Here is a 21,652-nt window from a genome sequence, read left to right as displayed (position 1 = left end):
AAGTGATATTGAGGATTTCGTGAATTGGTCAGTGATGTTTATTTTAAAATATCAGAGGACCCAGAATTCCACTTTGCGGTGCATCATCCGTGAGAGACCTCCAGGTGAGGAGCAGCAGAAAGAAAGTCATGCAGGACGATGTGCTGCTTGCTTAGAAACAATTTCCTCGGTGATCAAAGAAGATTCCCCTCGATATGATTGGTGAATGGCTGAGTCAGGATGTGCCAGACAGTCATTTGAGGACATGTCCAGACACACATCTCTGACCTCATCATTGTTTGAGTGCCAGGGCATCCAACCATTACTGAGTTAGGAGGAGCATGTCTATGATAAAGTTGCTTGGACAGAAAACAAATTCGTTAATGATAAAAGTTTGAGAAGAGATAAAATTTATAAGGTTAAGTTGCACAAAACATTGCAAAGACATTGGATAGGATGTTCATTAGATTACATTCGGGAAACTAGAACTGCACCCGGTAGAGCGCATACCTCCGCCAAACTGAACTATTTACATTCTGTAGCTCACTGATAGGCTGGATCCAGATCATCACCAAAATCTAATCAATTAGTCCTGGGCACACACCCAACCTGTCCACCTGGATTTATACTAATCCGTCCACTCTCATCCCACATATATACAGTGCATTCAGAAAGTATTCAGACCCCTTCACCTTTTTCACATTTTGTTATGTTGCAGCCTTTTGCTGAAATCGTTTAAATTCATTTTTTCCCTCATCAATCTACACTCAATACCGCATAATGACAAAGAGAAAACAGGATTTTAGAAAGTTTTGCAAATTTATTAAAAATAAAAAACTGAAATATCACAGTGACATAAGTATTCAGACCCTTTGCTATGGCACTTGAAATTTAGCTCAGGTGCCTCCCATTTCTCTTGATCATCTTTGAGATGTTTCTACACCTTGATTTGAGTCCACCTGTGGTAAATTCAATTGATTGGACATGATTTGGAAAGGCACACACCTGTCTATATCAGGTCTCACAGCTGACAATGCATATCAGAGCAAAAACCAAGCCATGAGGTCGAAGGAACTGCCCGCAGAGCTCAGAGACAGGATTGTGTCGAGGCACAGATCTGGGTTAGCCGACAAAAAAATTTCTGCTGCATTGAAGGTTCCCAAGAGCACAGTGGCCTCCATAATTCTTAAATGGAAGAAGCTTGGAACAACCAGGACTCTTCCTGGAGCTGGCCGCCTGGCCAGACTGAGCAATCGGGGGAGAAGGGCCTTGGTAAGAGAGGTGTCGAAGAATGGTCACTCTGGCTGAGCTCCAGAGATCCTGTGTGGAGATGGGAGAAACTTCCAGAAGGACAACCATCACTGCAACACTCCACCGATCTGGGCTTCATGGCAGAGTGGCCAGACGGAAGCCAAACAGTTCAATTTTGGTTTCATCACACGACAGAATCTTGTTTCTCACAGTCTGAGAATCCTTTAGGTGCTTTTTTGCAAACTCCAAGCGGGCTTTCATGTGTCTTTCACTGAGGAGAGGTTTCTGTCTGGCCACTCTGCCATGAAGCCCAAATCGGTGGAGTGTTGCAGTGATGGTTGTCCTTCTGGAAGTTTCTCCCATCTCCACACAGGATCTCTGGAGCTCAGCCAGAGTGACCATCGGGTTCCTGGTCACCTCTCTTACCAAGGCCCTTCTCCCCCGATTGCTCAGTTTGGCCGGGCGGCCAGCTCTAGGAAGAGTCCTGGTTGTTCCAAGCTTCTTCCATTTAAGAATTATGAAGGCCACTGTGCTCCTGGGAACCTTCAATGCAGCAGAGATTTTTTTTGTCGGCTTCCCCAGATCTGTGCCTCGACACAATCCTGTCTCTGAGCTCTGCAGGCAGTTCCTTCGACCTCATGGCTTGGTTTTTGCTCTGATATGCATTGTCAGCTGTGAGACCTTACATAGACAGGTGTGTGCCTTTCCAAATCATGTCCAATCAATTGAATTTACCACAGGTGGACTCCAATCGAGGTGTCGGAACATCTCAGAGATGATCAAGAGAAATGGGAGGCACCTGAGCTAAATTTCAAGTGTCATAGCAAAGGGTCTGAATACTTTTGTCAATGTGATATTTCAGTTTTTTCTTTTTAATAAATTTGCAAAACTTTCTAAAATCCTGTTTTCTCTTTGTCATTATGGGGTATTGAGTGTAGATTGATGAGGGAAAAAATGAAATTAAACGACTTCAGCATAAAGCTGCAGCATAACAAAATGTGAAAAAAGTGAACGGGTCTGAATACTTTCTGAATGCACTGTGTGTATACTAATCCACATATATATAATATTATATACACATATTATACTAATCCGTCTTTTCAAAACTCCCCCACTCTCTTCAATCCCACTCCTCCCTCCAGGTCTTTAAAACAGCTGTTCACCACCATCTCTTATCCTTCCCCATCCAAAACCTTGATCTTTTCTACCCCCAGTTAATACAGCCTAAATCCACCTTTTTCAAACTCCGACTTCATTCCTGAAATTCCTGGTCGTGTCCATATTGTTTTATCCCGTGTACCCCGCCCAGCCTTCTCCCTTCCACAGATCTCCCAATGTCCTTGTTTTCTACTGTTATTGTGCTTCCCTCTCTCTCCACCTCTTCTCTCTCACTTTATTATATGCTTTATGTGCGTTTCTGTTTACGTTTCTATGTGTTGTATGTGTTAGCTCTTACATGAGCCTCGACTTTGTGTACAAAAAAAAGCCAAAAAACTTTGAGATATTGTGCGCACAGACAAACTAAGAGGGGTGAAAACATGACTTCCATCCACCCTTGGTAACAGAGGTAACAACGGTTATGGACATGACGTTTGGACGATACAATGGTTATGGACAATAACATACAACATGGACTTGTCAGGCCAAAGTATTTTTTAACTATTGTCATGTATGAAGCTGTACATTGCTATGGTTTGTACAAATTACCATTGCAGCTTGAAGCCGTCATCCAGAAACACTTGGAGCTCTCTCTCCAGGATATAGGTGGAGATGCCCATTGGGAGATTCTTGTTGAGGAAGGAGAGATGAAGGTGAGGTTGTAATTTTATTAATCAATTCACAGTCGATTTACGAGGCACAAATTCAGCTGTTTGGCGAAAGCCACCGTAATATAATTTTACACCTTCAGAAACACCTATACCTGTGGCGATCAACCGAGATGATTATGACTGTTGTACATCCAGGTTTACCATCGGGAAGAGGTGAAAGACGGTGTGGCAATAGATCCTCACAAAGCTACGCACGTAGCACGTGGTGTGACGGGTCATGAGATCTGCCTCCATTTCTGGGATGTCAACTTCCGGCCAGAATGGGAAGGTGTGCTTGAACATTCTGCAGCCTCATAGATTCGTGACCAACTTAATATTTTGATCATTAGCGTCAAATGTAGCAATCTGTATTTTTGTCAGGAAGAGACAAAAAGTTGTTTTAAAAGTGCAGTTGACATGGCATATGATATGACCTGGTACAATCGGAAGCCAGGAAAGATATAGTCGTGCTGGAAATTACACCTAAAACGCTTAAATCGGGGTTTAAACTCGTTAAGATTTAATTAGGAAGAAGAAACCCACCAATAAGGGTGTACATTAATTAATGAAGTGGAAACATTAGCTTTCTCCCCTTTCGTAAGCAATGGCAGCAGTGAAAAGGAAACGGTTTGTGTTCTGCATCCAGCGACCATCAAGCGGAATTGTCCGATTCACAAGGAGGAGTTTTGAGGTTTTGGAAAAGGTCAGATACAAAGATACTGTACAAAGAAACTTAGACAGGTGGAGTTCATCGTACCTGTGTTTTATCCATACTCGATTCATTAAATAAATTCATTTCTCATCTCTGTACTTACTCCATTCTTTACATTACCTTGATTGAACCTAACATCCACATCCCACGATGGTGTGAGTCGTCGCTTTTGACGAATCTCTTACATTCCTTAATAACCCTCTAATTTCAACTAATAATCTTAATAATTAATGATTTCAACTTATTATAATGTCGTGTCGACTCTGTAGTGAAGACCTCAGGGCAACGGATGACCAAAACGAGCTTTACTCCGAGGCGTATACCCAACTTGGCGGTCGTGATACACGCAGGTTGGACGGTAGCAAAGGCTTACCTGTACGGAGTTCACTGGGCTTCCTTGAACCCACCACAAATAAACGAGACAGAACACAAGGTAACATGCAAGAGATAATGGGTTTATTAAAATAATACAAGGGAAAAACTAAAGGTAAGGTAAACTAAAATTCCTAAATGAGAGGCCCTCCACCCAGACACAATTACAGACAAGGAAATCATAAAAGAAAAGAAATAAAATCCCCCCCTTTTTGCCGGCACTCAGCTCTGGTCTCGACGAGCACTCTGGTGGGGTCGGTCGACGAGAGGACCGCATGTCGAAGCGCTCAAACAATGGCGCCGGTCAATCACGCGAGCACACCGAGCCGTGCAGCAGGCAGCCAAACGTCTCAGCGCTCAATCCCGGACCAGCTAGCACAATACGGTCCCCAGCTCCCCTGAAAACCACCAAGTCGAACAACCTCCCCTCCTTCAACGTGGCAAAGGCTCCCCAAAGCTCCGATATATTATTTTCACAAAAAGCGCACATGAGCCAGCCGCAGCTGAGAGCCAGAGACAACAGCGTCCGCCCTCGACAGAGACAGAGAGAGAGAGAGAGAGAGAGAGAGAGAGAGAGAGAGAGAGAGAGAGAGAGAGAGAGAGAGAGAGAGAGAGACAGACAGAAAAACAGAAGCAGAACAATGGGGATCCCTTCACTTTCCTTCCTCCGTTGTAGATGGTTCCCTCTGACGTCACGCTCGCTCCAATCACCAAGCGCGATTTAATCACCCCATCGTTTCTCAACCAATCCTCATTCGGGGTGTGACCTCACGGCTATTCTTGACCGCCCATCGAAAATGTTCGGGGGCGGTGCTCACTGGCTGATTGGCCAATGTTCAGGTTTCTGTCGGGCTTGTCGGTGTGGTTGTGGCAATGTGCCGATCGCATGGCTGGCCGAGTGAATTTTATAAGAACAAAGGGAAAAATCACAAGGGCAATTACAAACTGCGGATTATTTTTAAGTCCTAACTAATTAGCATAGCTCCACCCCTCGTATGGACACATACGATCTTACCGGACAGTCGGCCTAACTTAGATACATGAAGATTCTTCTTCTTCGCGACATTGGGGGCACGCTCGCTAATCTATACAATTCTATCTCGACTAAGGTATTTCATTACCTACCCCCACACACGTAACAATAACTTAATTTCAACTCTAGGCAGGAAACTTAGCCAACACATTGGCACATCGGAATATCTTTATAAACCATTCAGAAAGGAACATTGCTCAATGTGTGAGAGATTCGTCGAAAGCGATGACTGATTTGTCGAAAGTATTAGATGCATAATGCTATAGCTATGGACGCTGCTGCGATTTGTGTAATAGAAATGTGATATTCGATTTGATTCTGTAATATTGTGTTCTGTTAGCAACAACAGTAAATCCACCTTCCAAAGTGGCACACATCTGCCACAACTTAGATATTGTAGAAACGTCAGCAAATTACAACTACAACTGTCAGATTGGACCGAAAACTCAAAGGTATATGAAAATACAATCGTTCTTTGAAAAATCTGAACTGCTCAACCGACAGGGTCTTTGTCCATAGCTCAATGGAGTAACTGCTTTCTCCTATGAGATGGTGCCCCGACATCACATGTCTCTCCTGGATTCTGTAGCGTCTAAAGCTCTCAAAATTAGTGGCATCTCCTGCGATAAGGCTGAAGCACAAGGCCCTTTGCTCTCACATTGCAGACAAGTTAGTGGTGTCCGATTTGAGGAAGGTAGCAAGACAAATATTTTCTGGTAGAATGCTTGTGGCTTGGAGGAGGGCCAGGGGGAGTGGGAGAGTGAACGGAGAGCGGAAGAGCAAAACCAAAAAGAACCAGAGATTGCAAACCCTTCAACCCGCCTGCAGTGACGGAGAAACAACTTGTTGTGAGAAACCAATGACGTAGTCAGCCTTGGACTCCCCAAAAGGGAGAGCAGTATGGCAAGCACAAGCACCAGACCATAGCAGAAAGCCATGTACTCCCTTCTATGGTCTGTTTATGTTCTTGTACATCTATCTATAATTCCAGTAATCTCTGTGTGTGTGTGTGTCTGTGTGTGTGTATGCGACCGCTGTTTCTCGACAACTACCGGTCCGATATACTTGAAACTTGCCAGGTATATTGCTGGGGACCCGAGGATGTGCCTTTTCAAGGTTTTAAATTAATCGGACAAGTAGTTACCGAGCTATGGCGATTTCTTTACCAAACTCCGCAAGCCGTTCGCTTTGGACCAAACCATTGCATGTAAATAGAGGGGGGGGATTGTCACCGTACTCGCAAGCCGTTCGCTTTGGACCAAACCATTTCATGTAAATAGAGGGGGGGGGGATTGTCACCGTACTCGCAAGCCGTTCGCTTTGGACCAAACCATTTCATGTAAATAGAGGGGGGGGATTGTCACCGTACTCGCAAGCCGTCCGCTTTGGCTTTGCGAATGGACCAAACCATTTCATGTAAATAGAGGGGGGGGATATAATTTTAGATATATATATATAGTACGGGCATGCCCTAGTCCTTATAATTCACGGATGGTAGAGGAAGGATTTTGCCCTGTAGGAGAATTCTGAGGTGGCAGCGGCCTTTAGTGGTGAGTTTGGAGATAATCTGCTCAGAGCAGGTGGTAGGTGATGGCTGAGACCCATAGACTCTCGAGACTGTACCTCTTCCAGAGGCTGCATGCATGAATAAATTGGGGAATTTTCCAGCCAGTCCTTGTGCAAAGAACGAGTGTGAGACTTTCCTGCATTAAAAGACAAGAAGAAGAAAAAGAAAGAAAAGACAGGTGTACCAGGTATCGTTTTATCTAAACTGGCAAAGTGTGATGCTTCCAAAGCCTGGTAGAGGGGTGAGGAATAGTGTTGTACAAATTGAAGGAATCTGCAAAATGAAGATGTGGTAGATGAAGAGAAGTCATCAATGTACCCCAAACCAGGATCGGTTACACATCACCCTTTAACAGTACTGGACTTCAGAACACGCATGTGAGGCTTTCATATGAAAATAAATATTTGATTGTTGTTAATTTTATAATAACATCATGCCACTTTCACTTTTCAACCTGTGGTTTTCCAAGAAATGTGCAAAATTAAACCGAGTTCTGCTTTGTTGCAGTGGCCATGGAGGATTTCAAGGTTCTCGAGGTTTTATCAGAAAATACAATCATTGTTCACCAAACGCTCAAGGTGAGCTTCTCGCGATCTTTATCAGTTCATTCACTTATTCAAAAAGCAAACAAAAGGGAATGTTCTCTGAGTAGATTTGACATGTTTGAAGCAAATTAAATCCATTTCAAATCGACGTAGAAACGAGACTAGTGTTGTGGGTAGTACTAACAGGATGCCGGACTTTATCAAGCTTACGGAGGAAGCGGGGGTATCAAAGTGGTCAAATCAGGCTGAACACAGCATAAAGAATTTGGATTATATGTTCGAGGAAGTTTGGGGATAACTGTCATGTCACTACTGGACTGCTGGAAAAACCCAGTTGGCTCATTATCGACCTTCAGAGTGAGATGCTCTGCATACTCCACCTGGTATGGTGTAAATGTGATTAGCCTAGTCCACACACTGGTTTACGCTTACCCCCTTTCTATGTTATAGGTCATTCTGAATGACTATAGGTTAGTGCTCAGGAGCAAGAACACAAACAAACACACACAACAAAAAAAACCAAAAGGTTTAGAGGCAAAACATAAGGGATGTAAGAGAGGTTGCATTGGAACAATTGACCATTTACTAATGAACAAGGCCACACTTGAAAATTCGAAAATGAGAAGAACTAAATGGTCGTCTGGCTCTGGACTAACTAAGTAACCTCATCAATGAACAAGGATATGGATACACCCGAACAACCAAAAGACAAACATCCAAAGAAATAGGAAAGGTGACACATCTACTATACATGGATGATTTAAAACTCTTCGCACCGAATGACAAAAAATTAACAGAACAACTAAAACTAGTAAATGGTTTTCCAAGGACATTCAAAAGGAATTTGGACTAGACAAGTATGCCAAGTGCACATTTGTACAAGGTAAACCAACAAAAACAGACAACATAAAAATCGACCTTTAAACAACAATACAGCAGCTAGAAAATGAAGCATCATACAAATACCTCGGAGTCGAAGAGGAACATCAAATATGTCACAAACAAATGCGCAAAACAATCGCCAAAGAATACCTACGGAGAACAAAGCTGATCCTGAAAACATACCTCTCCCCAAGAATACCGATGTGAACGAAGCTGATCCTGAAAACATACCTCTCCCCAAGAATACCTACGTGAAACGAAGCTGATCCTGAAAACATACCTCTCCCCAAGAATACCTATGTGAACGAAGCTGATCCTGAAAACATACCTCTCCCCAAGAATACCTACGTGAAACGAAGCTGATCCTGAAAACATACCTCTCCCCAAGAATACCTATGTGAACGAAGCTGATCCTGAAAACATACCTCTCCCCAAGAATACCTACGTGAAACGAAGCTGATCCTGAAAACATACCTCTCCCCAAGAATACCTATGTGAACGAAGCTGATCCTGAAAACATACCTCTCCCTGAGAAACAAAATCAAAGCCATAAACCAGCTCGCAGTACCAGTGTTCCAATATACAGTCACGTGAAAAAGTAAGTACACCCCATGTAAAGTTTTGACTTTTTCAACATATTTCAACATACAGCTATTTGATCTTCATTTCAACAATATTGATAGATAAAGGTGATATAATATAACAAATATCATGAAACATTTACATTTTGTGGTCCATTGTATAATTTAAATAAACATAAATGCAAATTTCACATGTGGAAAAAGTAAGTACACCCCTACAATCCTACATTTATCACTACTTTAAATACCTAAAATTGTAATCAGGTGCACCAACTCAGGTGCAAATGATTAGAATTGTTAGAGAGGATCTTGGAGTAACCTGTCTTATTTAAACCTCAGACATTTAGTTTGGTTTGCTCTTTGTTGTTGAAGTGTGCGGCGTCACCATGCCTAGATCAAAAGAGCTCTCTGAGGCCTTCAGAAAGAAGGTTATAGATGCCCACGAGTCTGGGAAGGGATTTAAAAAGATCTCCAAACAATTTGAAATCAATCATTCGACTGTCCGGAAGATCATCTACAAGTGGAGAAGATTCCAAACAACTGCCAACTTGTTCAGGCCAGGCCACCCCAGCAAGTTCAGCCCGAGAGCAGACCGCAAGATGCTGAAAGAAGTATCTAAGGACCCCAGAATGTCATCACGGGACCTACAGGTAGCTCTTGCCACTGTTGATGTCAAAGTGCACGAGTATACCATTAGAAAGCGGCTGCACAAATTTGATCTACATGGGAGGTGTGCCAGGAGGAAACCTTTGCTGTCCAGAAAGAACATCAGGGCAAGACTAAAGTTTACCAATGAACACCTAGGCAAAGACCAGCACTTCTGGAACAATGTGCTCTGGACAAATGAGTCAAAGGTAGAGCTATTTGGCCACAGTACCAGAAGACATGTTTGGCGAAAACCAAAGACAGCATTTGACCACAAGAACCTGTTACCAACTGTAAAGCATGGTGGTGGAAATATTATGGTTTGGGGCAGCTTTGCTGCATCAGGGCCTGGGCAGCTCACCATCATAGAATCCACGATGAATTCTTCATTGTACCAGAGGGTGCTTGAGGATAATGTGAGGCCATCTGTCGGAAAGTTGAAGCTCAACCGAAGGTGAACGTTCCAACATGACAATGACCCTAAACATACCAGTAAATCCACTAAGGAATTTTTTTTTTTTTTGTATACTGAATCGAGGCTCGTGAAAGAGCTAACATTTACTTCACAAACAAATCAACCAGACAAACAAAATACCCAAAAAGAGGGAGCGGAAGACAAGATGGGGAGAGAAGGGGAAGCACACAAACACAACATCCGAGAGCAGGGAGATGTGTGGAAGGGAGAGGGCCCGGGGGGAGGAGGCATGGGAAGGGGGAGGGAGAAGTATAAAACACAAGGACACCAAGGACTTCCTGGACAGAAGTTGGTATTTCAAAAAAGTGGAATTGGGGTGAAATTAGCGGGGGTAGAAAAGATCAAGGTTTTGGATGGGGGAAGATAAGAGATGGTGGTGAACAGCTGTTTTAAAGACTTGGAGGGTGGAGTGGGATTGAAGAGAGTGAGGGAGTTTGTTCCAGAGGCGGGAGAAAAGAGGAATGAAGGAGTGAAGGTGAGCAGAGAGTCTTGATTTTGGCAGTTTAACCATAAGAGGGTTGCAGGCAGATCTTGTGCGACCTGTAGGAATATTTGGGGGACAGAGCCCAGAGAGAGCTGGGGGGGGGGGGGGGGGAGGCAAGGCCAGAGAGGAGTCGGTAGAAGACGGAAAGACCACCAACCTGCCTGCGGTGAGTGAGTGAGAGGCCCTTGGAGTTAGGTTCATCGCGGGAGATTCCAATGATTCTGAATGCTTTGGTTTCAACAGCGTGAAGGCGAGCTAGGTGTGAGGCAGGAGCACCGGCCCAGATGGGAGAGCAGTATTCCATTGAGCTGCGGATGAAAGCCTTGTATGTGGTGAGGAGCTGAGGTGTGCCAAGGAAGGACTTCGCACGACAGAGGATGCCCAGTCGGCGACTGGCTTTGGAGGCCAGATTTGAAATGTGGTCTGTGTGAAAATGTGAAATGGCTGAAAAGGAAGAAATGGAGGGTTCTGGAATGGCCAAGTCAAAGCCCGGATCTAAATCCCATCGAGATGTTGTGGGGGGATTAGAAACGAGCTGTGCATGTAAGAAACCCCTCAAACATCGCACAGCTGAAAGAATTCTGCATGGAGGAGTGGGCAAAAATTTCTCCCAGTCGATGTCAGAGACTGGTAGACAGTTATAAGAAACGCCTACTTGAGGTTGTTTCTGCCAAAGGGGGCAATACCACCTATTAGAGTCAAGGGTGTACTTACTTTTTCCACATGCGAAATTTGCATTTATGTTTATTTAAATTATACAATGTACTACAAAATGTAAATGTTTCATGATATTTGTTATATTATATCACCTTTATCTGTCAATGTTATTGAAATGAAGATCAAATAGCTGTATGTTGAAATATGTTGAAAAAGTCAAAACTTTACACGGGGTGTACTTACTTTTTCACGTGACTGTAGCTGCGTAAAAATAAATTGGGCCCAATCAGAAGTCAACAAGTTAGACATCAAAACAAGAAAACTCCTTCCCATCCACAAGATGTTTTACAAAAAACAGTGCATCCCGAGAATGTACCTGCCAAGATGAGAGGGAGGAGCGGCCTGATGGAACTCAACCAGGTGCACAGAGCGACGAGTGTAGGACTAGCTGAGTATGTGAAATGCTCAACAGACTATCAGATGCAATTTATCAACAAACATGAACACAACAAACGTGAAAAAGTATCCCCAACTCACCTTGCAAAGAATTTCCAAAAACAGGTGGAGAATATAAGGTGCCACACAGGTAAATGAAACAGCAACAAATACAGCCCAACAATTGCAAAAAAGACAAAATAAATATATAAAAAGAAATATCAAGAAATATAAACCAACAACTGGGAGAATGACAAAAGCGCAGGAAAATACAAAAAATAATTGGACAGAGCGGGGATGGTTAAAGAAGGATCATTGGAATGGTGAAGAAGAGGTCAGCTCAACTGGGACAGAGAACGATTCATAAATAAACGGCCAAGATCAAGGACACTACACCAATAGATTTTTAAAAATGGCGGAACTGAGCCAGACGGACAAGTGTAGATTCTGCAAAACAAATAGAAAGTACTAGTCACCTGCTCTCGGGATGCAAAACACTATTATCAGAACAACTTTACACACAACGGCACAACAAAGTATGCAGAGTGATTCATTGGCAAATCTGCAAAAAATTATAAACATCCCAGAACCAGAAAACTCATGGAAACGCAAACCAAGGGCAATCACTGAAAATGAGGACGTCATGTTCACATACAACCTGATGATTCCATTGAGTGTGAACATAGAAAACAAAGCATTGCGTCCGGACATTTTACTCAGGAAAAGAAAGGAACAGACAGCATTGATGATTGGGATATCAGTACCCAGGGATTTTGGCCTAAACAATGCAGAAATCAAGAAAATAACCAAATACCAGGACATCAAAAATGAGGCCAAGAGATCTTGGAAGCAGAAGAGTATCAAAATTATACCAGTGATAAATTGGAGAAACGTGAATGATAAAGAAGAACCTCACTGAGATTTAAAAAACCATCATCGGGAATATTACCATAAATGAACTCCAACTGGAGGCAATCCGGGGTTCGGCGACGATCCTGGAAAGAGCCCTTGGAACAAAACTCTGAAAAGGTTGAACAGTTTGGTCCATGGACCGTGATCCCTCACCAAAGAGGGAGTGGATACTTTGGGTCCTGGGAGGACTCCGTTCCACCTCCTGAAACCTGCAAACAGAGATGATGACGACACGCGCGCACACACACACACACACACACACACACACACACACACACACACACACACACACACACACACACACACACACACACACACACACACACACACACACACATTGATCAAGGCACCTCCTAGCTTTAATGGTGAGCACCAGCCATGGATTATGTCTCATGGTAAATACCGCATAACCCGCAAGGAACCAACAGCCTGTCTGCCACACAGACCATCGTTCCCACCAGTGCAAACCAAAACCAGGGGGTGCGGTGCGATCGGTGGGGATAATAATCAACAACATAACAGCGTGACGAGCGCTGTCCCGATCTCCTGTGGACCGAAGTCCTAGACCAAAGCGTCACCTCCGTCCCGGAGGCCTCAGCCCGGTCACTCTGTCAACAGACAGAGATTTATTCTTTGGTCCCCATTGGCTAAACATCAAGCAGAGCCGCCAATCCAGATTTCGGGCCTATTAACCCTGTTTTGGGGCCACAGGGAAGGCCTGCCTTTTTTGCTATGAAAAAAGGTAAAAAGTCAAACATTTGAACAGCCTTGGACGTGCACCTTGACCCCATGGCCAAGGCACAACGTCAACAAGGCTGTCCCAATAACATTACACAGGCGCCTCAACCCCAAAGGGGGAGCACATGGTCATTCAAACGCATGCATCATGCCCCCGAGGGGCCACAATGCATGGTCATACAATTGGGACCACTCCTCTTAATAGGAGTAAGACCCCTTAATCCACCGACAGGGCATTACTCCTGCCAGGTACGATTTTGCAGGCTTGTTTACCTGTTTTGGGGCTACAGGGAAGGCCTGCCTTTTTTGCTATGAAAAAAGGTAAAAAGTCAAACATTTGAACAGCCTTGGACGTGCACCTTGACCCCATGGCAAAGGCAAAACGTCGACAAGGCTGTCCCAATAACATTACACATGCGCCTCAACCCCAAGGGGGAAGCACATGGTCATTCAAACGCATGCATCATGCCCCCGAGGGGCCACAATGCATGGTCATACAATTGGGACCACTCCTCTTAATAGGAGTAAGACCCTTTAATCCACCGACAGGGCATTACTCCTGCCAGGTCCGATTTGCATGCAGGACTACCAGCGCTTTTAGGGCCTGCGCAAGGCCTGCCTTTTTTGCTTGTGAAAAAGGTAAAAAGTCAAACATTTGAACAGCCTCGGACGTGCACCTTGACCCCATGGCACAGGCACAACGTCAACAAGCCTGTCCCCATAACAATACACATGCGCCTCAACCCCAAGGGGGAAGCACATGGTCATTCAAACGCATGCATCATGCCCCCGAGGGGCCACAATGCATGGTCATACAATTGGGACCACTCCTCTTAATAGGAGTAAGACCCCTTAGTCCACCGACAGGGCATTACTCCTGCCAGGTACGATTTTGCAGGCTTGTTTACCTGTTTTGGGGCCACAGGGAAGGCCCGCCTTTTTTGCTATGGAAAAAGGTAAAAAGTCAAACATTTGAACAGCCTTGGACGTGCACCTTGACCCCATGGCCAAGGCACAACGTCAACAAGGCTGTCCCAATAACATTACACATGCGTCTCAACCCCAAGGGGGAAGCACATGGTCATTCAAACGCATGCATCATGCCCCCGGAGGGCCACAATGCATGGTCATACAATTGGGACCACTCCTCTTAATAGGAGTAAGACCCCTTAATCCACCGACAGGGCATTACTCCTGCCAGGTCCGATTTGCATGCAGGTCTACCAGCCTGTTTTGGGGCCACAGGAAAGGCCTGCCTTTTTTGCTTGTGAAAAAAGGTAAAAAGTCAAACATTTGAACAGCCTCGGACGTGCACCTTGACCCCATGGCCAACGCACAACGTCAACAAGGCTGTCCCCATAACAATACACATGCGCCTCAATCCCAAGGGGGAAGCACATGGTCATTCAAACTCATGCATCATGCCCCCGAAGGGCCACAATGCATGGTCATACAATTGGGACCACTCCTCTTAATAGGAGTAAGACCCCTTAATCCACCGACAGGGCATTACTCCTGCCAGGTCCGATTTGCATGCAGGTCTACCAGCCTGTTTTGGGGCCACAGGAAAGGCCTGCCTTTTTTGCTTGTGAAAAAAGGTAAAAAGTCAAACATTTGAACAGCCTTGGACATGCACCTTGACCCCATGGCCAAGGCACAACGTCAACAAGGCTGTCCCAATAACATTACACATGCGCCTCAACCCCAAGGGGGAAGCACATGGTCATTCAAACGCATGCATCATGCCCCCGGAGGGCCACAATGCATGGTCATACAATTGGGACCACTCCTCTTAATAGGAGTAAGACCCCTTAATCCACTGACAGGGCATTACTCCTGCCAGGTCCGATTTGCATGCAGGTCTACCAGCCTGTTTTGGGGCCACAGGAAAGGCCTGCCTTTTTTGCTTGTGAAAAAAGGTAAAAAGCCAAACATTTGAACAGCCTTGGATGTGCACCTTGACCCCATGGCCAAGGCACAACGTCAACAAGGCTGTCCCAATAACATTACACATGCGCCTCAACCCCAAGGGGGAAGCACATGGTCATTCAAACGCATGCATCATGCCCCCGGAGGGCCACAATGCATGGTCATACAATTGGGACCACTCCTCTTAATAGGAGTAAGACCCCTTAATCCACTGACAGGGCATTACTCCTGCCAGGTCCGATTTGCATGCAGGTCTACCAGCCTGTTTTGGGGCCACAGGAAAGGCCTGCCTTTTTTGCTTGTGAAAAAAGGTAAAAAGCCAAACATTTGAACAGCCTTGGACGTGCACCTTGACCCCATGGCCAAGGCACAACGTCAACAAGGCTGTCCCAATAACATTACACATGCGCCTCAACCCCAAGGGGGAAGCACATGGTCATTCAAACGCATGCATCATGCCCCCGGAGGGCCACAATGCATGGTCATACAATTGGGACCACTCCTCTTAATAGGAGTAAGACCCCTTAATCCACCGACAGGGCATTACTCCTGCCAGGTCCGATTTGCATGCAGGTCTACCAGCGCTTTTAGGGCCTGCGCAAGGCCTGCCTTTTTTGCTTGTGAAAAAAGGTAAAAGGTCAAACATTTGAACAGCGTCGGACGTGCACCTTGACCCCATGGCCAAGGCACAACGTCAACAAGGCTGTCCCCATAACAATACACATGCGCCTCAACCCCAGGGGGGGGGAAGCACATGGTCATTCAAACTCATGCATCATGCCCCCGAAGGGCCACAATGCATGGTCATACAATTGGGACCACTCCTCTTAATAGGAGTAAGACCCCCTTAATCCACCGACAGGGCATTACTCCTGCCAGGTCCGATTTGCATGCAGGTCGACCAGCACTTTTAGGGCCTGCGCAAGGCCTGCCTTTTTTGCTTGTGAAAAAAGGTAATAGGTCAAACATTTGAACAGCCTCGGACGTGCACCTTGACCCCATGGCCAAGGCACAACGTCAACAAGGCTGTCCCCATAACAATACACATGCGCCTCAACCCCAAGGGGGAAGCACATTGTCATTCAAACGCATGCATCATGCCCCCGAGGGGCCACAATGCATGGTCATACAATTGGGACCACTCCTCTTAATAGGAGTAAGACCCCTTGATCCACCGACAGGGCATTACTCCTGCCAGGTCCGATTTGCATGCAGGTCTACCAGCGCTTTTAGGGCCTGCGCAAGGCCTGCCTTTTTTGCTTGTGAAAAAAGGTAAAAAGTCAAACATTTGAACAGCCTCGGACGTGCACCTTGACCCCATGGCCAACGCACAACGTCAACAAGGCTGTCCCCATAACAATACACATGCGCCTCAACCACAAGGGGGAAGCACATGGTCATTCAAACTCATGCATCATGCCCCCGAAGGGCCACAATGCATGGTCATACAATTGGGACCACTCCTCTTAATAGGAGTAAGACCCCTTAATCCACCGACAGGGCATTACTCCTGCCAGGTCCGATTTGCATGCAGGTCTACCAGCTGTTTTGGGGCCACAGCTAAGGCCTGCCTTTTTTGCTTGTGAAAAAAGGTAAAAAGTCAAACATTTGAACAGCCTCGGACGTGCACCTTGACCCCATGGTCAAGGCACAACGTCAACAAGGCTGTCCCAATAACAATACACATGCGCCTCAACCCCAAGGGGGAAGCACATGGTCATTCAAACGCATGCATCATGCCCCCGAGGGGCCACAATGCATGGTCATTCAATTGGGACCACTCCTCTCAATAGGAGTAAGACCCCTTAATCCACTGACAGGGCATTACTCCTGTCAGGTACGATTTGCGCCATCGTCAGGACGGCATACTGCAAAAAATCGAACCAATGAGGACCAAACTCGTCTATTAAGTTGATCAAGGCACCTCCTAGCTTTAATGGTGAGCATCAGCCACGGATTATGTCTCACACGGTAAATACCGCATAACCCTGTTGACATCTGTCTGTTGACAGAGTGGCCGGGCTGAGGCTTCCGGGACGGAGGTGACGCTTTGGTGTAGGACTTCGGTCCACAGGAGATCGGGACAGTGCTCGTCACGCTGTTATGTCGTTGATATATACATGTGTGTATATATATATATATATATATATATATATATATATATATATATATATATATATATATATATATATATATATATATATATATATATATATATATATATACACACACAGACTTGGCATTTAATATGGAATATATTTTTTGTGGGGGTGAACTTACTTTTCAAGATGACTGAGAACCAAAAGTTCATTGGAATTATGTTGAAATTATTCTCGATTTTGTTAATGTGACCTTTAAAAGAAACAAAAACCACATTTGACATTTCGAAGCAAATAAATTGATCCTTGAAAGTGATGTAAACTGATATCGAACTCAATTCACGGACAGTACTGTGTTAAACTTCTGTACGTTTTCCAAAAAATCTCTCTATTTTGCACATTAGCCAAAAAAAATTTCAATAAAAACAAAAGCTAAATTATGACTGGGATTACGGACAGTAAAATTACAGTTCAGTACTTCGTGTAACCTCCACGAGCATTCAGGAGAGCACGTACACGTCGAGGCATGCTGTTCACGAGATTTGCCAAGGTTTGGACAGGAATCGCTTGCCATGCAGTGACAATAGTCTGCTGCAATTCACGCACAGAGGTAGGCTGCTGGTCCAAGTTGTTGATTTGACGCGTTAATTCTGCCCACAAGTTCTCTATCGGATTCATATCTGGGGACATGGCAGGCCACTCCATATGCTCTACACCACGGTCACCAAGAAAGTGTTGGATCATGCGAGCACGATGAGGCCGTGCATTGTCATCTTGGAAGACAAAGTTTCTTCGAAAGGCTGCACGAGCAAATGGAAGCAATGTTTCTTCCAGAATGACCCTGTACTTGAACTGGTTCAGGTTTCCATTCAGAACAACCAGGTCAGTTTTTCCCCCTGCATGAAAAGCAGCCCAAACGGTCACCCCACCACCTCCAGCTTGGACTCTTGGCACTATACAATCTTCGTTGTGGGCTTCATGCACTTGTCTGCGCACTCAGACGCGGCCATCTTGACGATAGACCAGAAATCTAGACTCGTCACTGAAGGTCACGTGATTCCAGTGTCCTGGCTGCCATTGACGGTGCTCTCTGGCCCACTGCAATCGGCGCTGGCTGTGTTGTCTGGTCAGGCGTGGCTTTCTCAGGGGACGCCTGGCACGATAGCCTGCTTGAACCAGTCGTTGGTTGACGAGCCTTCTGGATACAGGCATATTTGTCAGTTGCTGCCACTCAGCCCTAAGCCGATTAGCTGACTTGGTACGGCCATTGCAGACTAACCGGTGCAGCTGGCGATCATCTCTCCTTGTGGTTCTGCGTGGACGTCCTGGCCTCGGTATTGGAGTAGGGACACCCCTCTGAGCATTTCGTTTCAGGTTCTTTGACACCTGACCTTGCGTGATGCCATACTGCCGAGCAATAGCACGCTGTTTCATGCCAGAATTTCGTAAAGCCGCCACTCCATGACAAACAGCATTGTTGAGTTGACAGACCATCTCCAGAAGAAGCGGCAATAACTTTTGTAGATGTGCAGCAGTTGTTTTCCACTAATGCAGAACGCAACAACCCTTATATACCCGATTGTGAAGCCAATCGTCAAATGTACCTGTCCTTACATTTTGCCACGCCACCTGTGATATAATCCTGTTATTGACTTTTTGCTGCGAAAGACAATCAGTGACATGGTTCTTTCAACAAAGACATCACCGAAGGGTAAAAGAAACTCACCAGATTGATATACTGAGTTCAGAAAGTAAACCCAAGTCAAGAAAAAAAAAATTCCATATTAAATGCCAAGTCCTGACAAATCTCACACTCTTACTATGTCTCTCCGAAAAGATCGACTGGACAACCCTCCCATCTACTTTCTCAACAATCCTCTCCAAGAAGTTCTGTCGCTCAAGCTTTTGGGTCTCACTATCTGCCATGATCTTTCTTGGGAAAACCACATTTCCAAGCTGGCCTCCAAAGCCAGTCGCCGACTGGGCATCCTCCGTCGTGCGAAGTCCTTCCTAGGCACACCTGAGCTCCTCACCACATACAAGGCTTTCATCCGCAGCTCAATGGAATACTGTTCTCCCCTATGGGGTGGTGCTCCTGCCTCACACCTGGCTCGGCTTCACGCTGTTGAATCCAAAGCTTTCAGAATCATTGGAATCTCCCGCGATGAAGCTATCTCTGAGGGCCTTTCACTCACTCACCGCAGGCAGGTAGGTGGTCTTTCTGTCTTCTACCGACTCCTCTCCGGCCTTGCTCCCCCAGCTCTCTCTGTGCTCTGTCCCCCAAATATTCCTACAGGTCGCACAAGATCTGCCAGCCACCCACTGATGGTTAAACTGCCGAAATCTCGGCTCTCTGCTCACCTTCACTCTTTCATTCCTCTTTTCTCCCGCCTCTGGAACAAACTCCCACACTCACTTCAATCACACTCCTCCCTCCAGGTCTTTAAAACAGCTGTTCACCACCATCTCTTATCTTCCCCCATCCAAAACCCTGATCTTTTCTACCCCCACTAATTCACCCCAGATCCACCTTGTTTGAAATTCCAACTTCTTTCCTGGAAGTCCTGGCAGTGTCCCATATGTTTTATACCTCTCCCACCCCCCCCCCCTTCCCATGCCTCCCCCCCAAAGCCTTCTCCCTCCCACAGTTCTCTCGATGTCTCCATGTCTCTCGGTCCCTGCTCTCAAATGTTGTGTTTGTGTCCTTCCCCCTCTCTCCACATCTTGTCTACCGCTCCCGATGTTATTTGTTTTATGTGTCTGTTTGTCTTTCTGTTTGATTAATGTTCGCTCTTTCACGAGCCTCGATCATGTATACAAAAAAAGAAAATAAAAAAAAAAGTCTGTATATATATACAGACTTGGCATTTAATATGGAATAATTTTTTTTTCTTGACTTGGGTTTACTTTCTTAACTCAGTATATCAATCTGGTGAGTTTATTTTACACTTTGGTGATTTATTTGTTAAAAGAACCATGTCACTGATTGTCTGTCGCAGCAAGAAGTCAACAACAGGATTATATCACAGGTGGCGTGGCAAAATGTACGGACAGTTGCATTTGATGATTGGCTTCACAGTCGGGTATACAAGGGTTGTTGCGTTCTGTATTGGTGGAAAACAACTGCTGCACGTCTCCAAAAGTTATTGCCGCTTCCTCTGGAGATGGTCCGTCAACTCGACAATGCTGTTTGTCATGGAGTGGTGGCTTTACGAAATTACGGCATGAAACAGCGTGCTATTGCTCGGCAGTATGGCATCACCCAAGGTCAGGTGTCAAAGATCCTGACACGAAATGCTCAGAGGGGTGTCCTTACTTCAATACCGAGGCCAGGACGTCCCCGCAGAACCACAAGGAGGGATGATCGCCAGCTGCACCGGTTAGTCCACAATGGCCGTACAAAGTCAGCTAATCGGCTTAGGGCTGAGTGGCAGCAACTGACAAATGTGCCTGTATCCAGAAGGCTAGCCAACCAACGACTGGTTCAAGCAGGCTATCGTGCCAGGCGTCCCCTGAGAAAGCCACGCCTGACCAGACAACACTGCCAGCGCCGATTGCAGTGGGCCAGAGAGCACCGTCAATGGCAGCCAGGACACTGGAATCACGCGATCTTCAGTGACGAGTCTAGATTTCTGGTCTATCGTCAAGATGGCCGTGTCCGAGTGCGCAGACAAGTGCATGAAGCCTACAACAAAGATTGTATAGTGCCAAGAGTCCAGGCTGGAGGTGGTGGGGTGACCGTTTGGGCTGCTTTTCATGCAGGGGGCAAAACTGACCTGGTTGTTCTGAATGGAAACCTGAACCAGTTCAAGTACAGGGCCATTCTGGAAGAAACATTGCTTCCATTTGCTCGTGCAGCCTTTCGAGGAAACTTTGTTTTTCAAGATGACAATGCACGGCCTCATCGTGCTCGCATGATCCAACACTTTTTTGCTGACCGTGGTGTAGAGCATATGGAGTGGCCTGCCATGTCCCCGGATATGAATCCGATAGAGAACTTGTGGGCAGAATTAACGCATCAAATCGACCACTTGGACCAGCAGCCGACCTCTGTGCGTGAATTGCAGCAGGCTATTGTCACTGCATGGCAAGCGATTCCTGTCCAAACCTTGGCAAATCTCGTGAACAGCATGCCTCATTGTGTACGTGCTCTCCTGAATGCTCGTGGAGGTTACACGAAGTACTGAACTGTAATTTTACTGTCCGTAATCCCAGTCGTAATTTAACTTTTGTTTTTGTTAAAAAAAATTCGCTAATGTGCAAAATAAAGAGATACTTCTGGAAAACGTACAGAAGCTTAACACAGTACTGTCCATGAATTGAGTTCGATATCAGTTTACATCACTTTCAAGGATCAATTTATTTGTTTCGAAATGTCAAATGTGGTTTTTGTTTCTTTTAAAGGTCACATTAACAAAATCTAGAATAATTTCAACATAATTCCAATGAACTTTTGGTTCTAAGACATCTTGAAAAGTAAGTTCACCCCCACAAAAAAATATTCCATATTAAATGCCAAGTCTGTATATATGTAGACACACATACACA

At 45.4% G+C, this 21,652-nt stretch overlaps 1 protein-coding gene across 2 annotated transcripts in view; it reads left to right on the top strand.

Moving 5' to 3' along the window:
* LOC137434487 (ceramide transfer protein) overlaps nt 1–21,652 on the top strand; it is a 78,107-nt gene that overhangs the window by 51,715 nt on the left and 4,740 nt on the right. For both annotated transcript variants that reach the window (XM_068127540.2, XM_068127541.2), the window contains exons 8-10: nt 2,946–3,041; nt 3,195–3,327; nt 7,230–7,300. In XM_068127540.2, coding sequence (XP_067983641.1) covers nt 2,946–3,041; nt 3,195–3,327; nt 7,230–7,300 — 300 coding nt within the window. The remainder of the gene's footprint in view (nt 1–2,945; nt 3,042–3,194; nt 3,328–7,229; nt 7,301–21,652) is intronic.

The sequence above is a fragment of the Myxine glutinosa genome, chromosome 10 (assembly GCF_964187855.1).
Source record: "Myxine glutinosa chromosome 10, kmMyxGlut1.1, whole genome shotgun sequence".
Lineage (NCBI taxonomy): Eukaryota > Metazoa > Chordata > Myxini > Myxiniformes > Myxinidae > Myxine > Myxine glutinosa.
The sequence above is the reverse complement of the archived record's forward strand: the minus strand, read 5'-3'. Positions and strand labels throughout refer to the sequence as shown.